General features: G+C 54.1%; 1 protein-coding gene across 2 annotated transcripts in view; it reads right to left on the bottom strand.

Moving 5' to 3' along the window:
• The window catches only part of PDE2A (phosphodiesterase 2A), a 63,608-nt gene that overhangs the window by 30,609 nt on the left and 12,140 nt on the right, over positions 1 to 20,859 (bottom strand). For both annotated transcript variants that reach the window (XM_063095645.1, XM_063095647.1), the window contains one exon: positions 1,419 to 1,508. In XM_063095645.1, the coding sequence (XP_062951715.1) occupies positions 1,419 to 1,508 (90 nt within the window). The remainder of the gene's footprint in view (positions 1 to 1,418; positions 1,509 to 20,859) is intronic.

The following is a 20,859-nucleotide window of genomic DNA, read 5'->3' as shown; positions in this document are numbered from 1 at the left end:
ACACAGGGCATCTATGGTGGCACAGCCACCAGAGCACCCTGCCTGTGAAAACCTAGCCAGTCACCTCCTCCTCCCCACTCCCAGGGCAGTCTCAATAGCCACAGAGGGGCTCAAGGAAGCCCTGTGGACACTGACTTGCCGGCTACTCCCACCTTCACTTTCCACGTGTGCCTCTGCCCCAGTCCAGATGTTGCCTCAGTCCCATCCCTCTCTGGGAGGATTTATTTATGGGCGCCAACACATCACCCACTTCCTACCAATTTCACGCTCAATAAAGCTCACTCATTAGCCCTCCTCCTGGGATCTGAACTTCTAGAAGGTTTTGGGAAGGCAGAGCTAAGTAGAAGAAATGGGGACGCTTAGGTGCCAAGTCCCATTTGTCCCTGTCATGCTGTGTGACCTTGGGGAAAGTACCCTCCCTCTCTGGGCCTCTGGTGGCTCATCCATCAAGCAGATTCAGGGACAATGGGCTCTGGCAGGGTGGGAAGGTCGCATTCTGAGTTGGCTGTATTTCCTGAAGCAGAGGCTGCCCTTGGTTGGCGTTTCGAGTAGGGGAGAGGACATTTAAGGCCATTGGGACTCAGTTTGAGCATCTTCTCCTCCAGGAAGTCTTCCATGCCCCTTAGGCTGGATGAGACCCCCCCTTCCCCACACTTCAAAAGTCCGTGCTTCCCTCTATCTGGCACAACTGAGACCCTGCTGCTCTGGGTCTCAAGGGCTAGTTTATCCATCTTCCTGCCTGAGAGATGAACAGTGGCCACTGAAGCCAGGTTGGGAAGTGGATTGAGGCATTTGAAAAGGGATACAGTCCCCCAAACAAGGCACTCTGGGTCCAGGTGACCATGGTCTCCACCTTCCACCTGTCCCAAACTTGCAACCCCATCCATGGTATTGGGATGGGACAGAAAGAAGCTTAAAGGTTGCTAGAGGTCATTTTGTGCAGCCAGCCATCTCCAGGTAGGACACTTTAACCCAACGCAGATCCACACATCAAGGTTGAGCCCCATTCCAGCATTTCCTAAACCTGGCATCCAGGTCATTCTTCTGCAGTCTATACTCGACCTCTCCTGCTGCACATATTCCAAAATTTACCTGAATCCACCATGTTCTAACTGTTACCCTAGGTGAATCCCTTCTATTACCTGAGACACGATTTTTCCAGTTAACCCCTAAGGCCCCTTCTGGCTCAGACAGTGCAGGATTCCTATGCAAGTTAATTCTTTGGTGCTTAGCTTCAGCCCTCCTCCTCCGGAAAGCCCTCTTAGAACACTCACCCAGACCCTTCACTTCCCCATGAGAGTCCTCTGGGCAGGACGCTGCCTCTTCCTTCCTTCTTGACTCTGTGTGAGGTGCAGCTCAGAGCTGGACACAGGTTTTGGGGGTGGGGTAGAAAATGAAGGGGAGGTTTGGGCACCTACCACTCTGGGGAGCACAGCGGAGAGTGCCTCCTTGACAGCCTGTTGCAGGCCAGCAACATCGATGACAGAGCCCAGGCTCAGCAAAGCATCCTGGAAGAGAGGAGAGGGCAGTGAGGGGCTGGGCCAGGCATGGCAGGGCAGCCCCACCTACCCAGAGGGCTGTGAGTACAAACCCCCCAGCTTATACTAGAGCCTGAAGCTCTCAGATGCTTGAATCCCGGGATCGTAGGGTCTCAGAATCACACAGTCTTAAGGCCACAGAATGTCTGAGTCCCCTTATCTTAAAGATGGGGAAACTGAGGCTCAGAGAAGAGCCGGGAACTTAGCAAAGGCCTCAGTGAGTCAAGCATGGACCAGACCCCAGGTCTCTTGTCCTTTAGTGAGGACAACTCTGGTATAGTAGGGATAACACAAGCCTCCATGTTAAAACAAAGAGAAATGAGAAATCCAAAAACCCAAATTCAAATCTAAGCTCCACTGTATATGAGCAGTGTGTGTTTTGGTTGAGTCATTGAGCCTCAGTCATCTATCTGTAAATTGGGGGCAACTGTGGCCATCGCTCCCTATGGGCTGACTTGAAGATAGAATGAAACTTAGCACTAAAAGTGCCTCCCAGAGTGCCCAGCACAGAGCAGCTGCTCAGCTGAATGAGTGCTGAAGCTGAGTTCCAATCACTTTCCCCAGTAGGGAGGTGGTCTCACCCCATGTCGTTTCCCAGCCTAGTAAAGGGCTGGGTTGAGAGCACCAAGAGTCCAAGGGGTTGCACGAACCCACAAGGTGGGAGAGGCACAGCTGGGCCACCCCGGGCAACCACAGGAGTGGGAGGAGAAGTCAGCCTGGACTGTCTCAGAGCCCTTCCGTCCCAGGAGCAGGCCTCGTCCTTGGAGAGCCGGAACACAGACAACAAAGGTCCCTGCTTCTTGCTCTATTAACTTGGCCAGAGCCACAAGGATCAAAGAGAAAGGTAATGGAACAGGGGATCCAGGGCCAAGGCAGGATCGTGACTCACACTGCCCACTCAACCATGCCCTCCCCCCAGCCCTTGGAAGTTCTTTCTGATGTCTTCCCTGTGGATGGCTGGGTCTGTGTTCAAAAAGGAAAGTGATTAATTGCAGGAGAAAGGAGACACGGCTTGGCCCCCATTCATGTGAAAAGGATATGAGGTTGAGGGTCTTCATGGACCACAAGCTCAGCATGAGCCCATAGTGTAAGCATGGCTGGTAAAAAACAAAAATTCTGAGACTGCAGGCCATATTAATAGAGATATGTTAATGCTAATAAGGAAGATGACAGTTTCCCCACTTCTGTAGTCTGATTAGTCCAGCCCCAGTTCATTGTGTCCCAGGCGAGGACAAAATGAGACTCAACCAGAGGAGGAGACCCATGTAAGGAGGGAATGGGAAACCAAGTCCTGCACGTGTTAACCTAGGGATGCCTTCCCTAAAGCAGAGCAGGGCCAGGGTTATCAGTCTCCAACTCTAACTTCTCAGACCCTTCCAGGTGGGGGGACTGAACTCTGTGGCCCCATGGACAACCTGGGGACCCATAGGATTTCACAGGACGCAGGCCTTGGTCCAGTGGAATGTAGAACCTTCTTCCAAGCACAGCCATGCTACAAAGGCAGAGCCCACCGGGAGTGAGGGAGGGAGTGAGCTCCCCGCCCCTGAGGGTGTGCAAGAATTGGCTGAATACCCAGTTGTACAAAAGGCCACAGACGGGATCCTGCACTGGGGTCTAAATGAAAACTGGGGTCCAGGCTTCAGCTCCAGCTTTCACTCTTGGATCTTCTTGGCTACAGTTTCCTCCCCCACCCCCACCCAATCTTGTGTTCTCAGGATGAGAGAGGCATCAATGGGCTTTCTCCCTAAATGCTCACTCGGCCTTGCTTTCCCCAACCCCCAGTCTCCCTTTGATCCCTTCCACTGTTCAAGGATGAAGACACATCTTGGTCATGGAGAAGTATCTGCCCTCAGACATCAGAAGCTGCTGGTTCCAAACAGCACAATTCCCAAATTAGGCCTCTTGTCCTTTGACCCTTAGACACTCCTCATCACAGTTCACACGTCTTCAGTGCCATACAGCCATAGACCCCCACAACCAGTGTGCCTTTAGACACCCCCAGGCACATACACACACATAGGTTCTCACTGGGACCACTACTTCCTTATGGATTCACAGGGCAACGGATCGAGTAATACCTGCACACATAGTATACACGTAGGCTACTGTGGCCTTCCAAGGTCAATTCTGAAGACTAAAGAAGGGAGGAAGAGTTGGTGGCCCAAATAATCCCAAAATAGTCTGCCAGACCATGGCTCTCAAGACTGGGGCTCCAAGGACAGGGCCCCAGAAGGTGGTGGCTGGGTTAGATCTATTCCTGCCTAGAGGCAGGGGGGTTCCCCAGGCACGCTGATCCCTGAGAGGTCCTGCCCTCAGTGGAGTCTGACATGTGTATGCTGAAGTTGGGGAGGAGGGGCCAAGGCAATGGAGTGAGCCTAATATGGGGACAGAAATTTTCAAAGCCACAGGTTTCAGAAAGCTAAGTCTCCCCATTTGACAGATGAGGAAACTGAGACACAAAGAAAAGCAGTGACCCATCTGTGGTCAGCCAGCCAGTCAGGGCAAAGCCAGGTCCAGAACCCAAATCTTTCGATCTCCAGCCTGCCTGGCCTCTGCTCAGCACCTGACCCCTAGCTCCTTCCCCAGGGGGCCTAGAGAGAACAGTCTGTCCTTTGTTCTGATTGGTGGGCTCCTCAACCTGCCCTTTGCTTTAATTGGGGGATGCCCTGAACTGTCCTTTACTAGAATTGGTGGGTACCTCTCCAGCCTTTGTTCTGATCGATCAATTTCCTGTGACTTTTTAGGCCAAGGGCAGGGTAATTGGGGAGGGGGCAGGAAAGGAAACTTTGGGAGCATTGGGACAGCAGCAGGGAAAGGGTCTCACATGCTTGGCCAGGGTGGGCTGGATACAGGCATGGCCGGTGAAGCCCAAGCCTCTCTGCCTGGCATTCCTCTGTCCAGCCCGCCCCTGGGATGGGGTGTTGGGTGCAGCAACTGCAGCTGAGAAGGTGCACTTCAGACCTGGCACTCAAAGGAGTCTTCAAAGCTTGCTCAAATATCACCACCTTCATGAATCTTCCCCAGATTTCAAAGCAACATCACCTCCGCTGCATCACCTCAGGGAAGGAAATAGCTCAAATGCCAAAGTGCATGAGGTGTGGGCTTAGAGGACAGAGGGGCTGCCTTAGTGAGGGGAGGAGAGAATCAGTGGGCAGCAGCTGAGAATGGGAAGTGGGGAAACTCTTGAATTGGAGGCACAGAAGGGACCCAAGCTCAAGTCAAGGGCTAAAGCCCCAGGAGTGTTAAAAGGAAGAGGAAAGGAAAAATACAGACTCAGCCATGCCCGCTCACATGCCCATCTGCATGGGTCACACAAATACATATTGCCATGCGCACACCTCTGCCCATGCATACATGTACATACCTGGATGGAAGTGCAACTATACAGCCAGCAAGCATGCCCTTAGGCATGCACATGCACACACACACACAAACAACCCAGGCTCAGGGTGAGGTGAAGGAGGTCACATTTCCTGCCCTCACAGCTTTTTTGAACAAACATCAGTGTAAATATCAGTGTAACAATGAGGCAATTTCCCAGACTCCAGGGGAGAGTTTGTGGTGTGTAGAAAAGAGCAGCAATTTCCAGTCCTGTCCCAGAGTGACTACAGAAGCTGTGTGTGGCCTTAAGCAGGCCCCTTTCCTCTTCTGAGCCTTAGTTTCCTCATTAGTGAAAATGGATCTTTCCAGCTCTGCAGCATATAGTTCTATGGTTTGTCATTTAATTCAATGAGTATGGATGGGTAGGTGGGTGGGTGGATGGTGGGTGGGCGGATGAGGAGTGGATGGTGGGTGGGTGGGTGGATGGATGGATGGAGACTTCCTGCTCTCCCAGCTCCCTACCTGCAGCTCTGTGGTTTGAGGTAGGGCTGGTCAGCTCCGCAGACAGCACCACTCACACACCAGTCTTTCGCCCCACATATCGAAAAAGGGGAGCCTGTTCTGAGTCAGGGGTCCTCTGAAGCCAGGGCTGGGGCTCAGCTTGGGGCTGAATCAGCATTCCTGCACTCATTTGGGGAGAGGAGGGAGACTAAACTGCTTCTAACTCTTTTTTTTGGCAGCTATCCAGTACAGGGATCCAAACCCGTGACCTCAGTGTTATAAGGCTGCGCTCTGACCAACTGAGTTAACTGAACAGCCCCTAACTCCTTCTTAAAGCCTAAGATTATATGAAACCAGAGACAGTGGCCTTATCCCCTCTGGAGTCACCAGCACAGGGACTGATGCTTTTCTTGAGGGTCAGGGTCACTGTCACAAGCTGCTCTCCTGTCTCATCTCCGTGAGTCTCTGTTTTTTTTTCCCACCACCACAAACCCTCCCGTTGCTTTCCCCACTGCCTGGCACCTAGACCCTGTGCCTCCTCATCTGGAGTGAAGCCTCACAGAAGGCGATATATGAAGATGATAACCTCAAACTCAAGAGTCAAGTACCTCCCAAAATTCAGGCTGTGTTCCCAGAGTCCCTACCATCGATCTTGTGCCAGATCCCCGGTGTGGCCTGGGGGTGGGGCCTCCTCTCTCTCTGGACCTCGATGTTCCCTTCGAGGGAGGAGGTCCTTCAAGATCCCCCAGGACTTTGGGGCTCTCTGTTCCTCCTTCATTCCTCCTGGGTCAGACTCTTCCGATGTCTCTGAGTGGATATCTCTTCCTCTCCCCATGCCTCCCTCGGTCTACATCCTCTACGTCCGTCTCTGTCACAGGCTGCTCTCCTGTCTGGTCTCCAAGTCCTGATGTCTTCTCCCACCTCCACAACCTCTCTTCTTCTCAGATGGCTTCTCCTCCCACTCTCCATCTCTCTCTCCTGCATGCTCCCTGCTCCTGTCTCTCCTGCCCACTCCTCCCCAAACCTCCCAGTGGTCATCTTGAGAACTTAGGGAGAAAGCACCTGACCCAAGATGGGCCCCCATAGAATGGGGGAACCCAGGAAGGTGTGCATGGTGGGTATGCCAGGGCAGATGCTGTCTACACCTTTTTTGCTTCCTGCCTCTTGCTCTGGTGGACAATATGCACAGGGGCAAAGGAGAACTTATCCATCTCTGTGCCCAGCATGTGCCTGGCACTGGCAAGCACAGCTACTCATTCAGGGTAACCAGCAGAACTCTCCCAAAGAAGGCCTCCTGGGGGCTCAGACCAGAGAAGCCCCCCTTTGGCTGGGCCTCAGACACCAGCCTGAGCCCAGCACCCAAAGCTTACTCTCTAACTTGTCCCAGCCCTTGCAGCATGCCCAACCCTGCAGAGTCAGAAGACAAGGAAACAGGATAAGGCAGCTCCCTCTCCCTCCCTCCTGCCACCCACGCTTGCCACCTGCCAAGAAGCTGTCTCTGACAGATGCTGGTACCTTCAATACTCAGGGAAGAGCTGCCTGTGAGTGCTAAGACTGTACACCCCCAAACTCCTCTCAATAAGGTTAAGCTGGACCATGGGGCAGGGGAATAGAGGAAAGAGTTTGGTGACACTTGGGAGGCCTCATCTGAAGGAGGCAGGACAGAGACCCAGGCCACAGTTGGACTCACTCAAACATCAGTGCCCTGCTTGGGAGGCACAGTATCAGGCTTTGGGGAAGGGAAAGCTCCTTTCTCAAGCACTTACTGTAGCTAGAGGTGTTCTCAAAACTGAATGTGCACCACAATCCCCTGGCAGGTTTGTTAAAATACTGATTGCTGGGCCCCACGCCCAGAGTTTCTGTCACAGTAGGGCTGGGGCGAGGTTCAAGAATGTGCATTTCTAACATATTCCTAGACAATGCTGATGCTGCCTGTCTGGAGATGACACCTTGAGCCCCACTGGCATACACTATCTCTGATGGTACTGCAAGCCGTGGGAGGTTCGTGCTCTGATCGTCCCATTTAATAGGTGAAGAGGCTGAGGATCACAGCGGAGGGGACTTGCTCCGGTGAGAACAGCTTCCACCACATGAGCAGACTCCTCAGAGAAGAGAGGGGAGAGGTGGGAGTGAGGAAGGAGAGAGTGGGGGGGAGAGCAGTGGGGTGACAAGGGACAAAGGCATATGGAAGGGGCCATGTGCAGCTCAGGAGTCCAGCCCTAAAGGAAGGGCCTGCCAGAGGCCTTGCGTCCCCCTCCCCTCTTTTCCACTTCCTCTCCTCCCTCCTTTACTTTCCTCTTTCCCCTCCCTCCCCCATCCCCCAATTTCTCCCTCCTGCCCACCCTTTGCAGACTCCGGCTGCAGTTGTTACTCCAACAGGGCCGCGTCTCCAGCCTCTGAGCCACACTGGAGACACGTGCACTGTAGAATACACCTGAGCCCAGTCCTGGCGCCTCTCGGGGGTGTCCCCACTCCCTAATGAGCTTGACCCCATATTGTTGGCTCCTCCCTTCCAATGTCCACAACCAGTGCCTTCCGGGTTCTCACCCCTTCTGAGCCAATCCCAGCTTCTACTCTCCCTCCTGCCTCCTCCAAAATGCCCTCCAATTGTACCAGGCCCCCTCAGATTTGGATCCGTCAAGGGTGAGGTCTGGGGGTGGATGAGAAGAGGAAAGGAGCTGGGGAGGGAAGACAGGAGCTGTCTGAACAATTGGTTCTCCAAGGGCCGGGGCCTCACTCACTGGGGCCCCCTCAGTCCCAGCCCAGGGCCTGGAGTCAGGACGAGAGGGACAAGGGAACAGCCAGAGCGGGTGGGGGAAGGAGGCAACAGCCCAGTGTGGGGAGCGGAGGATGGCCCTGCAAGGCAGACATCAGCTCAAGGGGGGCCAGGCTGGACCCCGGGCTTCTCCTGCCCCTCCCCACCTTCCACTGCCTCATCTGCATGGCAGAGCCAACAGCTGCTTCCGACCCTGTCGCCCACATTCTCCTCAGCACCACAGCACATCACCAGCAGCCCCTCACCACTGCCATCCCAGTCCTCCTGGTCTCCAGCTCCAGGTTCCATGACCCCGAATGCCTGCAAAACTTCCTCAGCCTTACTCCCTTGCATGGCCTTCATGCCAGGCTGGGAGCTGAACACAGCAAATCCAGGAGCCTCCGAGAGGGAGGCATGGTGGCTCATGCAGGACGGGAGGAGGATGCTGAGTGACTGGCTGGGCCAGTGTCACAAGAGAGAATTCATGTCCCTCGGGAAATGATGGCCAAAGGAATGACCGGCTACCTGAATGAATGAACGAGTGAGGGAGTGACCTCCCTTCTCTGGGCCTCCTTCCAGGAAGATTTCATTGTCACTCCCTCTCCAGGCACATCTGGCCCTCCCCCCAGGCTCTCACCGCCTGGTGCCCCCCTCACAGTATGGGCATGGCATGCCTCACCACAGTGCCGCTCCTCTCTGTCTGGCTCCCCTATTAGGCTGGGAGCTCTTGGAGGGCAGAGCTGGTGTCCTGCTCCTCTCTGAGTCCCCAGCATCCCCCAGCTCATCACAGTTGTCAGGAGATGTTTATTGCTGAGCTATAAAACAACCGGGAGAACTCCCGAGTGCCCAGGGCTGTTGGGCTGGGAGGGCAACAGGCCATCAGTGAGCAGAGGGTGGACCCCATGACTCCTGGAAGGTCCCAGGCAGGGGAGACAGCTGAGACCTCTCAAAGTCTCCCACATCTGGCACAGTGACAGTCTTAGAGAAGAAGCCTGAGGAGTGAGGGTGCCTTGTGGTTAGAGCTTTTGGCAACTCTTCCAAGGTGTCTCCACAGGCCAGGAGGCCCCTTGTGCTTCGGGATTATCTCCCAGTGCAGATTGGGTTGTGGACAGCAGGTCAGGAGGGAGGGGCTCTTCCCCAAGAGGAGCACTGTCACGATCACCTTCTTTCATGAGTGAGGTCATCTCCTCCAGGAAGCCTCCCTGGGTGGTCACTTGTCCTCCCCTCAGGCCTCCTGAGAATTCTCACAGGATCAGGGTCTACAGGGCCCCAGACCTCATGGAGTCCAGTTCCCAGCATGGTGAGGGTAGACTGAGGCCAGAGGAGGCAAGGAAGGACTTGCCCAGATTCTCACCTGGACTCTGGAGGCCCATGCCCAGCCCTTCAGGCCACACTAGGCCACCTTTCTCTTGAGCACTGTTTGTGTTTGGGGCCCTTTAATACCCTCCCTTGGCCAGGGGATGGGCTGAGCCCTTCTCAGATGTGGGGTGGGGCTGGGTGTTTTCCTTCAGGCCAGGGACTGGGTCTCTTGTCTCCCACTGTACCAGACACTGGGAGGTAAATGCTTAATGGCACCAGCCTGACATAGGTTTAGCACAGGCCTGCGCAGGGTGGGGGTAGAGGGAGGGCAGGCCTGACCACGCCCCTCTCCTTAGAGGGCAGGGCACAGAGTGGCTGGCTGCCTGCGACACATGCCTTGGGCTCTCCCTGACTCTATCCTGACTCTCGCCGCCCGCCGCTGTGTCCCTGTCTCAGCCTCCCTGGGTTCTCCAGGTCCATCTCTCTTGCTATCTGTTTCTCTCTGATGTGTGTCTCTCCCACAGCCTCATACTGCTCTGTCCCATGACTGTATTTGGCTCTGTCTGTGGAGCTCAGCCCATCCCAGCTGTTCCCCAAATCCCGGGTGGAGGGGGAAATGGGAGTATGAGAAAGGCAGACAGAGACAAGGACCAATTCAGAAACAGAGTGACAGACATAAGAGACAGGAGGGGACCCTGAGGGCAGTGGATGGAGAAGCAGGGCTGGCCAGGGAAGCCCCTGAAGACAAAACCAGAGCTGAGGGGAGGAGGGGGTACACTCTCTCCCTCTGCACTTACTCCTGCCCCCTTCCCTCTTCCTGCCCCTGCAGGAATGTGTGAACATTGTTACTGTTCCTAAAAATAGCCCTTCCCTACTGGGGGTTGGGGTGAGGAATCTTCTGGGCAGGGTTCATTTCAGACATGCCCCTGCCTCCAGGTTCCCCAGGGCAGGGGCCTTGCTGAGCTCCCCACTCCCAACAGCAGTGTTTTGTTAAAACAAAAATGTGACTGTATCCCTCCCTTGCATAGAACTCCCTGGCCCCCCAGAGTAGGCTCTGAGCTCCCGAGCTGTTGGGAGCTGCTCCTAAAGCGCTCAGCGCAGAGCCTGCAGCAGAGCTCACATCCCTCATGGAGGGGAGGGGCGAAGGGGCCAGAGGCCGCTGCCTTTTGACTCCCTCCCTTGATCCAGGCTCTGCATGCACTGGCCTCTTCCCAGCTCCCCAGCCTATTCCCTCCACCCACTTCATCCCTCCCCACCTCCTGGTCTTTACTCCTCCATTTCCTGCACCATGGTGTCCTCTCTTCTCTCCTGTCCTGCCAGGACCAGCTCTAGTCTGGTTCTCCCAGAAACCCCCAGCCCTGCTCCCTGGTCTTGTCCTCCATGCTCCCCGGAACTCTCATTCCCCCCTCCCCTCTCCCCTGCTTCCCACTGCAGAGTAAGCAAGAGGCTGGGGCTGGCCCTCCAGCGAAGGGGAGAGAGAGTTGGTAAGGAGACACTGTAAGCTCTGGGACCCCACAACCTGCCCTGAACCTGGACGCTGCCTGTCTGCTCCCCAGCTCTGGTTTTCTCTTCTGGACCCCAGCCCTGAGTGTCTCTGCCTCTCTATTTCAGTCTTGGGGAAAGCCCTAAGTGTCACCCTCTCCCTGCCTCCACTTTTCAGGTGAGAGAACCAAGCTCCAGGAGGGGAGGGGAGGAGCCCACAGGAAGCCAGCCATGGGCTTGGCCACTCTGCATCATTACGCAGGGTCCCAGTCAGTGGGGTTCCAGGGGCAGAGACAGGCTCCTCACACAACCCACCATCCCACCCCGCTGCCCAGGGAGGCAGGCAGGCTGGCATCCAGAGTTATTTGCCTTTGGAGGGCCCAGGAAGCCAGAGAACAAACATCCGGAGTCACTGGAACTTCTAAGCTCTCATCTCACATCCTGAGGATCCAGGAGCCAGTGCACATACACGTGCGTGCGCACACCCACCCACACACACACATGCACATGCATACCCAGGGCTGGGTAAACATGTGAGCCTGGGAGATCTCGTGGGATTGCTGTGCCTGAGTCTGTGCAGGTCCTTTAGAGGCCCAAAGCCCTGAAAAGCTGCTGATGCCCCCCACCGGACCCTCAAGCCCTATATGCAATTAAAAATAAATTTTATTTTTGAAAATGAAAATTAAAATAGCTTTTATGTGGCTTCCCTGACTGCAAAATTCTGGAAACACTCACCAAAACTGACTTTTTCCCTCACTATGTGGGGAGCTCCCACACTGCTGGAGAACTAAGTATGTGTGTGGCTTGCCCATCAGTTGTCCCTAGGGGCCATCACGTGACCACAGCAGACTATGTCCCTTGGGTCACTAGGAGAATGTCTGTGTGAAAGTACATGAGTCTGTTTCTGTGGGAGACTGTGTGGGAGAGCGTAAACGTATGTGAGTAGCCCATGTCCATGTTTGTGTGAGGGCCATCTGCATGTGTGGGCGGCCTGTGTCCACGCATGTGTGATTCTGGCACCGATGTCTATGTGAGCCTGGTGTGCTCAGCGAGTGTGTGGCTCTCTGGGGGATTGGGAGTGTGCTGGTGGCTGGTCTTGTGTCCAAATGCATAAATGAGTGTGTGGCTGACAGTCTTGGTATCTGGGGGATCTAATTCTCTTCCCCTGTGCACCCTGGTCACCTCCTCCTTCACCTCCCCCAGATCTGAGCTTACCTCCCTGCCCCGCCACCCACCACACACATTGGACAAGACTTTGAACCTTCCTGGGCTATTTCCCATCTGTTAAATGGTACTTCTTAGATCTGCTGAGAAGATTAAACTGGAGCCATCCAAGTCTTGCTTAAGCTGGCTGCCAGCAGGGGGCTGGGGCCACCCTTGTGTAAGCTGGAAAGAAGTGACCCCAACACTCTGGGCAGATGCAGCCCTGAGGGGCAAGGCTTGGTGAAGGAGGAGAGTGGTCTCTTTAGCACCACCTCTGTGGGAGCCCCTGTGCATGGTACAGCCTGCGTACTTAAGAGGCAGTGGCCTTGCAGATAACCAAGAAATGGCAGCTCCCTTTCTTCCTGCCCTCACTTCCAGGTGTGCAGCCTGGGACTAGGGGGTCTCGGACTATGGAACTGGATTGGCACATTCCAGATGAGACTCTGAGGACACCCACCTCCTCCTAACATCCCCTGGGACTCTGTCCCCTTGGCCCACCCTCAAGCCCTCCCTCCCCAAGGTCCAGGAGAAGGCCCTGTGGAAGCCATGAAGGGGACTGACCAGAGCTGGGATGCAGAGACAAGCTAGGCTGGCAAGGGGCTTTGGGACCCCCAATCCAACTCCCATTGTTAGAAAAGGAGACTGAGGCTGGGAGAGGGGCAGGGATCCTCCCAGGGACACAAGTGAACCTGGAAAGCCCAGGCTCCTGTTTCAAGGTCTCTGTAACTGGGTTTGGGGAGACCCAAGCTTTGGACTCTGTTGGCTCCTGAAAGGAGCCCAAGGGAGTGTATAGGGGTCCTGAGAGACGGGCACTTCGAGACCTGTGCCCTCAGCTCTTGGTCTGAACCATCTACCCAACCCCACCCTCCCCACCAGGGCCAGATCCCTTACTGGTGTGATTAACCAAATTATGGGGCTTTTTCTTGAGCAAACTGCATCCACCTAATTGAATGAGGCTGCAGTAGCCTGGGCTTGAGGCTAACAGCGGGCGTGGACGGCAGGAGCAGGGGAGAGGGAGGTAGAGGAGCCAGTGGGCAGCCTGGGGAGGGGAGCCATCAACAACACTGAGTGGGGGACAGAAGGGGTGGGGAGAGGAGGGCCACGGGTATAAGAGAACAGGACACCATCATTTGGCACACCCTCACTCCCACTAGTGCTCCTGTCATCCAGGTGCCTGGGGCATAGGGGCTTGAGGGTGCTACACCCCAAGAAACCACAGAGCATTTACCAAGCGCCAGGTACCACCTTCATTACAAGCACTGTTTCATGTAATCCTCCCAACAGCCCCATTTTGTACTTGAGGAAATTGAGTCTCAAGAGATAAAATGACTTGCTAGATATCAAAGTCTAGATGGGGCTGTCTGACACCATAGGCCCTACTCTTGATGGGCACCTACAGCATCCTACTGAAGTGCTCCCCTCCAGGACACCTTCCTGGGTGTTCAGAGAAGGAAGGAGGCCTCACGCCAGCTCATACCTGGGCCCAGACACCATTTCTGTCCCCATCAGATGTCTTTCCTCATCCACCTTATGATGTCCGTCCTCCTCCTGACAGTCGGCAGCTGAGGCTGGGGGTGGTCTCACTTGGATCACACACACCCCATCACCCACAGCACAGCACAGTCCCTCTCTGTGTCACACACATCACGCCAGGCAACACAGAGGGATGTAATCACTGTTGCCTCCACTTGGCAGGTCCCACATACTCAGAGACACACACCATTTCACAGTGTCCACAGTGTCCCACATTACTGAGTGTCACAGGGCCACACATGGTGACCACTATCACCTCACATAGGGTGTTCCACAACCTCAGTGTCACACACTATGTTCCCAGTGCTACTGTGTCACCCTCACACAGCACCAGACACACAGTTCCACACTGGCTTTGTGTCACACTGTCATATTTCAGCATCATCTAGGACTGCCTAGCCTCAAAAAAAAAAACATCACCTTTGGTGAAATGACATCATGTCTGTGATTTGCTTTAAAAGATTTCATCAAAGTGATCTATGGAATGGGAGAAAATATTTGCATATCATATATCTTATAAGGGGTTAATATCCAGAATACATAAAGAACTCCTACAACTCAACAAAAAAGTAAACAACCCATTTAAAAAATGAGCAAAGGACTTGAACAGACATTTCTCTGAAGAAGATATACCAATGACCAACATGAAAAGATGTTCAACATAACATTAGGGAAATACAAAAGAAAACCACAACAAAACATACTTCACACCCATTAGGAGGGCTACCATCAAAAAGACACACAATAACAGGTGTTGGTGAGGATGTGGAGAAGCCAGAACCCTTGTACACTGTTGGTGGGAATGTAAAACAGTATGGAGAGTCCTCAAAAAATTAGACATAGAATTCATATGATCCAGAAATTTTACTTCTGGGTATATACCCAAAAGAATTGAAAGCAGAGTCTTGAGGAAATATTTGTACACCCATGTTCATAGCAGCACTATTCACAACAGCTAAAATGCAGAAGCAACCCAGTGTCCGTGGATAGATGAATGGGTAGCTATATGTGGTACAGTCGGCCCTCTGTACCTGTGGGTTCTGCATCCACAGATTCAACCAATGGATTGAATACAGTTGATTGAAAATATTTACCCCAAAAGAAAACAACAAAAGGTTACAATACAACAATATAAAATAATCCAAGTTTTAAATATACAGTATAATAACTATGTACATAGCATTTATATTGAACCGGGTATTACAGGTAATCTAGAGATGATTTAAAGTATACAAGAGGATGTGCGCAGGTTGTATGCAAATACTATGCCATTTTATATATGGGACATGAGTGTCTGGGGATTTTGGTATTCATTGGGGGAGCAGGGTCCTGGAACCAATCCCCCATGGGCACCAAGGGACGACGGTATATACATACAATGAAATACTATTTGGCCATAAAAAGGAAGGAAATCCAGTCACATGCTACAATATGAATGAACCTTGAGGATATTCTGCTAAGTAAACAGAAAAGCCAGTCACAAAAGACAAATACTGCATGATTGCATTTATATGAGAGATCTAGAGGAGGAAATCATAGAGACAGACAGAAAGTAGAACGGTGGTTGCCAGGGGCTGGGAGGAGGGGATGGGGAGTTATTGTTTAATGGCTACATTCACAATGTGACTGTCCATTACCATGACTAAACTGCACACTTACGAAGGGTTGTGATGGTAAATTTTATGTTATGTATATTTTACCTCAATTAAAAATTTAAAAAAAAAAACTTCAGCAAACAATAATGAAAAAAAAGGGGGGGGAGGAGGGGAATACATGAAGTAAGTGTGGCCAAATCTTAACAACTGTTTGATTTGGGGGATGGGTACATGGCAGTTTATTGTATTATTCTCTCTGGTACTAAGTGTGTTTAAAATATTCCATAATAAAAAATTTGACTCTCCCTTGAGCCCACCCCTCTTTCCAGCAGCCACCCTTCCCCCGCCCCCCACAGCCAAAGGCTTCGAAGGCTGCCCCCACCGCCCACCTCCCCTCCCCGCCTGCCCAGGCCCCACCCGGCCCTGAAACGGCTCTGCCAGCCTGGCTTGTCCACATGCCCAGGGCACACCGTCCTGCTCCCACTGTACCCGAGCGTCCAGCCCTTCCCTCCCCTTGAACTGCTCTCCACCCTGGGCTTGCGGCTCCACACCCCGGTCTCCTCTGCCTCCCGGCCGCTCCTCCTCTGTCTCTTTGTTGCTCCTCCTCACCTCCCCGACGAAGTATGCAGGGCTCGGGGCTCAGTCCTCAGTCCTTGTCATCCCAGCCAGGTCCATGCTTAATAAACTACCCATGCCTGTCGACTCCCAAATACATCCCCAGCCTGGCCTCCGCTGCCCGCTGGACATCTTCACCTGGGTGTTCGATCTAACACGTCCAAAATTAGTCTCTCGATTTCTGCCTCTTTGTCCTCCCCTGCTCCACTAACCCTGACGTTCCTGCAGTCTTCTCCCATCTCAGAAACGTCTCCACCAACCATCACTTGGTTTTTCAAGCCAAAAACTCAGGAGTTGTCCTCAGTCTGTCCCTCTTGTGGGCCTTCTCATTCACCAGCAAGTCCTGTCATTTCTACCTCCCAAATATCTCCAAAGTTTGTCCATTTCTCTTTAACTCTTCTGCCATCCCCTTAGCCTGGGCACCACCACCTCCTGTCTGGGCAGTTGCAGGAGCCTCCAACGGGTCTGCCCACCTCCTTTCTGCTGCCCCAAGTAATCTCCCCCCATGCACTGCAGCCGGAGCAACCTTTCAAAACTGTCCATTGGACCATGTTATTTCCCCTGCCTGAACCCATCAGCGTCTTCCCATGACAGTGTCATACACAGCATGTGTGCTCATATTTCACATCGTCACAACCATTACACAGCATCACACATGCAATGTCAGGCTCAGGGTCACACGCATCACACACTTGCTTTCACACACTTGATGTGACTCCATGTCACACCCTTGCTGGCACACTCAGCCTCACTGTATCATATGCTTGGGGCACACTTGACTTCCACAGTGCAGGGTCAGTCACTCGAGCCACAACTCAGGACCACACCTGTCATTGCAGTGTCACTTGCTCATGTTTGTGTATTTGATTATCATGGTGTCACACCCTCTGTGCATCCACTGTCATCCTCAGGGTCACATACATGGTAGCAGACAGTGTGCAGTGTCACACACTCATGTCATTCAGCATCAATATCACAGTATCACAGTGTCACACACCTGGCATCACAGAGTGCCACACAGCCAGTCTCACGCACTCAGTGACTCACCCACCCTCCACACAGTATCCCATGATCACAGTTACATACTTGGTACCACACATCACAAGCTCAGTGTCACATACGTGGTAGAACACTCGCTGTCCCTCAATCAGTGTCTCAGTGTCACCTTCAGATCACCCCAGGCCCCATGGCTTCCTCCACCCCACCCCACCCCACTGGGCACAGTCACCAGAGCTGCTGCCCCATGTCAAGGCTGTTTCCTGTTGTGCTCAGAGTCCCCAGCCACTGCTTGTTCCTTCAAGGATTTCCTGTTGTCAGGGCCCCAATCAGGCCCAAGAGCCGGCCAGCAGGAACCCTGGACCCCTCCACTTTCCCACCCTGATTCTAGCTGGGCTCATGGGATTCTCCATCCTCCTCCAACCAATAAACCTAGATGTCATGTGCCTGGGCTCATGCTGTCTCCACTGGGATGGGCAGAAGAGTTAACTTCTGGGCCTTGCCCCACCCTCGGGTACCCAGGCCTGTGCTTCCCAGGAGGGGGACTCCTGGGCAGCCTGCGAGAAGCTGCCTCCAGTGTCTGGACAATTTTGGACAAGGCCAGCTGGTCTGTGGGATTCAGTCTGAAGCTGCTGGAAGCCTGAGGAGGCAGAGGTAGAAGGCGCAGAACAAAGGGTTAGAGGTTTAGAGAGTTGGGGAAGACTTCCCAGAGGACGCCAGCAGAGAGCTGGGAAATATGGAGGAAGAGGAAGGAAAGGCATCCCAGGTGGGTGCACCAGACAGGAGCAGAATCGCAGCAGAAGCCGGATCCTGGAAGAGACAGGGAGAAGATAGGAACATGAGCGTGGGGAAAGTTATCTTGCGGGATTGGGAGAAAGGTTTCTCTTGCTCAGCTCGCTCCTCTCCCTCATGCAGCACTCATTCAGGCTCCCAGCGGGGCCCTCAGGGCATGCCCCTCTCTCCTGGCCCTCAGGGCATGCCCCTCTCTCCTGGCCATGGCGCACAGATCGCCCCCAGCACGGCCAAACCCCCACCTCCTGCCCCGCCAGCCTGCAGGAAGGACTTGTGGAGGCCAGCGCACACGCTCCCCACACGGCCTGAGATAAATATTTCCCGGGAAACGGAACTTGTTCTCTCTGTGTTTACAGCCAAGAGCCAGGCAGGACAGAGGGGGAGGGGCTGGCTGGAGGAGCCTCAGCCCTGGGCCCACAGCCTCTGGCCCAGGCACTGCCTCAAGCCTGCTGTGTGTCTCCAGGTCAGTCCCTGCCTCTCTCGGAGCCCCCACTCCAGGCCGGCAAGGGGGCTGGACCTCCCCTCCAGGCCTAGGCCTGCCCACAAGCCTGGCCCGGTCTCAGTTTGTGTCATCTCTGGGTGTAAGTCCCCAGTGCTTAACGCCTCCCCCTTCGGACTTGGCTTCTGTAATGGCAGGATCTGTGATGCCATCTCTGCTTTGTCCTCAGTCAGTCAGGGGTGTGGACAGATGGATGGACAGACAGACAGGCTGGAGTGGCAGCTGAGACCGCCTGACAGGTGGGCACAGACAGATGGCCGGGCCTCAGGGCCCCCATAGATGCCAGATGCTACAGCCAACTTGTTGGGTAGCAGCTCCCTCAGGTCCCTGGGGCATTGTCGAGGCCACTTGCTCCTGATGTGCAGAACTCAGGAGGAGGCAAGCACATCTGGCATTTTGGAGCATTCAGTCAGGGATTTTAAATGGGGGCTGTCAGTGTCCAGGAAAGGGAGGAGACTGACTCAACCTGGGTTGGCAAGAGCAATCCGAAAGGACTTCACAGAGGAGGTAGCATTTAATCTGGACCTTGAGAAGACAGTAGATGGAGAAAAACGAGAAAGGCGCCCCAGACAAAGGGGTCAGGCGAGCAAAGGTGGTGTGGTCTTTATTTCTCCCAAGAGGAACAGTAGAGGAGCCAGTGCTGGGCAGTGCCTTTGGGTGCTTAGTCAGCCTCTCCCTAGTCCCCACCCCAGCTAGGGCTCCCAACCCCCCGTCTAGGCCCTGAGAGCCAGCAGAGAGTTCACCAAGCTGAACTGCCCCTACTCCCAGAGCGAGTAATGATGCCAAGGCCTGGCCCTGCAGACGATGCCAGGCTGAGCCAGCAGCAAGCAGCGCCCCTCCTCCCAGCTGGCTAGCCAGCACAGGGACCAGGGAGCCATCCCAGGGGGCATGCTGGACAGATGCCCTCTGGATGCAGAAGGGTGCTGGCAGCTCTGCTCTTCTGGTTGCCACCCAGAGAACCTCCATTAACCTCACCCCACTCTACAGTGCACCTCATCTTGTGGGGGTACAGCCTAGTCCTAGCTCCAAGATCACACCCAATCGCACCCTTGAGGGAAGCAGGGAGGAGCCAGCTCTCTCCAAGGAACTGCTGGGGCCAGGCCTGGGCCAAGCACCTCACATGTACTGTCTTTGTAACATGTCCCAACAGCTCTGTTGTGACAACGTCCAATAACGGTGATTATGTCCAAGAATGATGGAGGTTCTTATCCCTGTTTGGCAAGGAAACTGATGGTCAGGCTGGTTAAGTGACTGGCCCAGGGCCACACACGTAGGAAGTGGTGAAGCTGGGATGCTTATCCGACCCACGGTCTGGCCACTATATGAGGCCATCTTGTCTCCTCAGTCTCCACCCTGCCTGGAGGGCTCCTCGTCAAGCTCCCCAACCTCCCTTCCCTTTTACCCTCCATCTGTCCCTATAGTCTGAGCAACACCTTCAGGTCCCCACTCTCTCCAGTCCTGTCCTCTCTGTGTTGGGGAGTCCCCAAGGGCAGCCTGTCTCTTCCCCAGCAGGGCCAAGCATGGGCCTAGGCACTCAGGGTGAGGTGCTGGCAGAATCTGGAGACAGAGCAGACCCTGACAGCAGGCTAGACCAACACTGACTGTCTGTGAGAAGGAAGGCAGCAGGACCCAGCCGAAGGAAAGGCAGAGAGAAAATACAGGGACAGGAACAAACAGGGCTGACCCAAGGAGACCTGAAGAGGATGAGGTTGGTGGAGCTGGGAAAGGGGCAGAGAGTGAACTTGCAGAGAGCAGGACCTGTGTTCCCGCCTTGGAAGAGGGGGCTGTGCACAGAGGCATAAACAAGGAGCCTGGAATCAGGCTCCTTCCTTGGGGCCCAGCCCTCCCCTCACCCAAGAGGGTCTCATCTTCTCCAAAGTCCCCTCCCTTATGGCTTCCTGGGAGGATGACAAATCCAGTCTTTCCTGGCAGGTGGCCGAGGCCACTGAGACACTGCTGGCTCCCAGGAACACCATCTGTCCCAGCTCCAGGGGGAGCCCTCCCCCCATGGGGAATGCCAAGGCAATAAATAAATTAATAATGACTTTCCAGGCCCTCCCTTCCCCTCTCCCTTCACTAGCTCCCAGCAGCAGGGCACAGTCGCACTTAGACGGACAGTCTCAGGCCTTGGCCCTGTGTCTCTGTGTTGAGCCTCCCCTCCTGTGTCCCAGGCCCTGTGTGGGCATCTCCTTTCCCATCTTACCCCAGAGCAGGGAAAGAGCGAGGCTTGAGCATGAGACACATCCAGGCTCCATTCTCAGCTCTGCCCCAATTCACTCACTGTGCAACCCCTCTGGGCCTCAGTTTCCCCAAATGTAAAAGGGATTAACAGCAGCTCCTACCTCGTAGTATTGTGAGAATTAAACAAGGGAGTATGTCTAAAGCTCCTGGCCCAGAGGAGGGGCTGATATAAGCAGCATCTTCCTTTTCCTCTCAGCCAGGCCTGGGCACACAAGCACACTCCTGCTGTTCAGGCTGCTTGCACACACACACACACACACACACACACACATACACACACACACACACACACACAGTCTGTGCCAATCTTCAACATCCACAGCCCACCCCATTTTTGCTCCTCAAGGCCCCCCTGAGCATTGACGATTCCTACAAGGCACTCCAAAAGCATGATCAGCAGCTGGTGATGGCATCCCTCGTATCAAAGGAAATGTACTGACTGAGCCCTGTACCAGGTACCCTTTGGAAGGCAGTGGTAGATTCAAGAAT

The sequence above is a fragment of the Cynocephalus volans genome, chromosome 4 (assembly GCF_027409185.1).
Source record: "Cynocephalus volans isolate mCynVol1 chromosome 4, mCynVol1.pri, whole genome shotgun sequence".
NCBI lineage: Eukaryota > Metazoa > Chordata > Mammalia > Dermoptera > Cynocephalidae > Cynocephalus > Cynocephalus volans.
The sequence above is the reverse complement of the archived record's forward strand: the minus strand, read 5'-3'. Positions and strand labels throughout refer to the sequence as shown.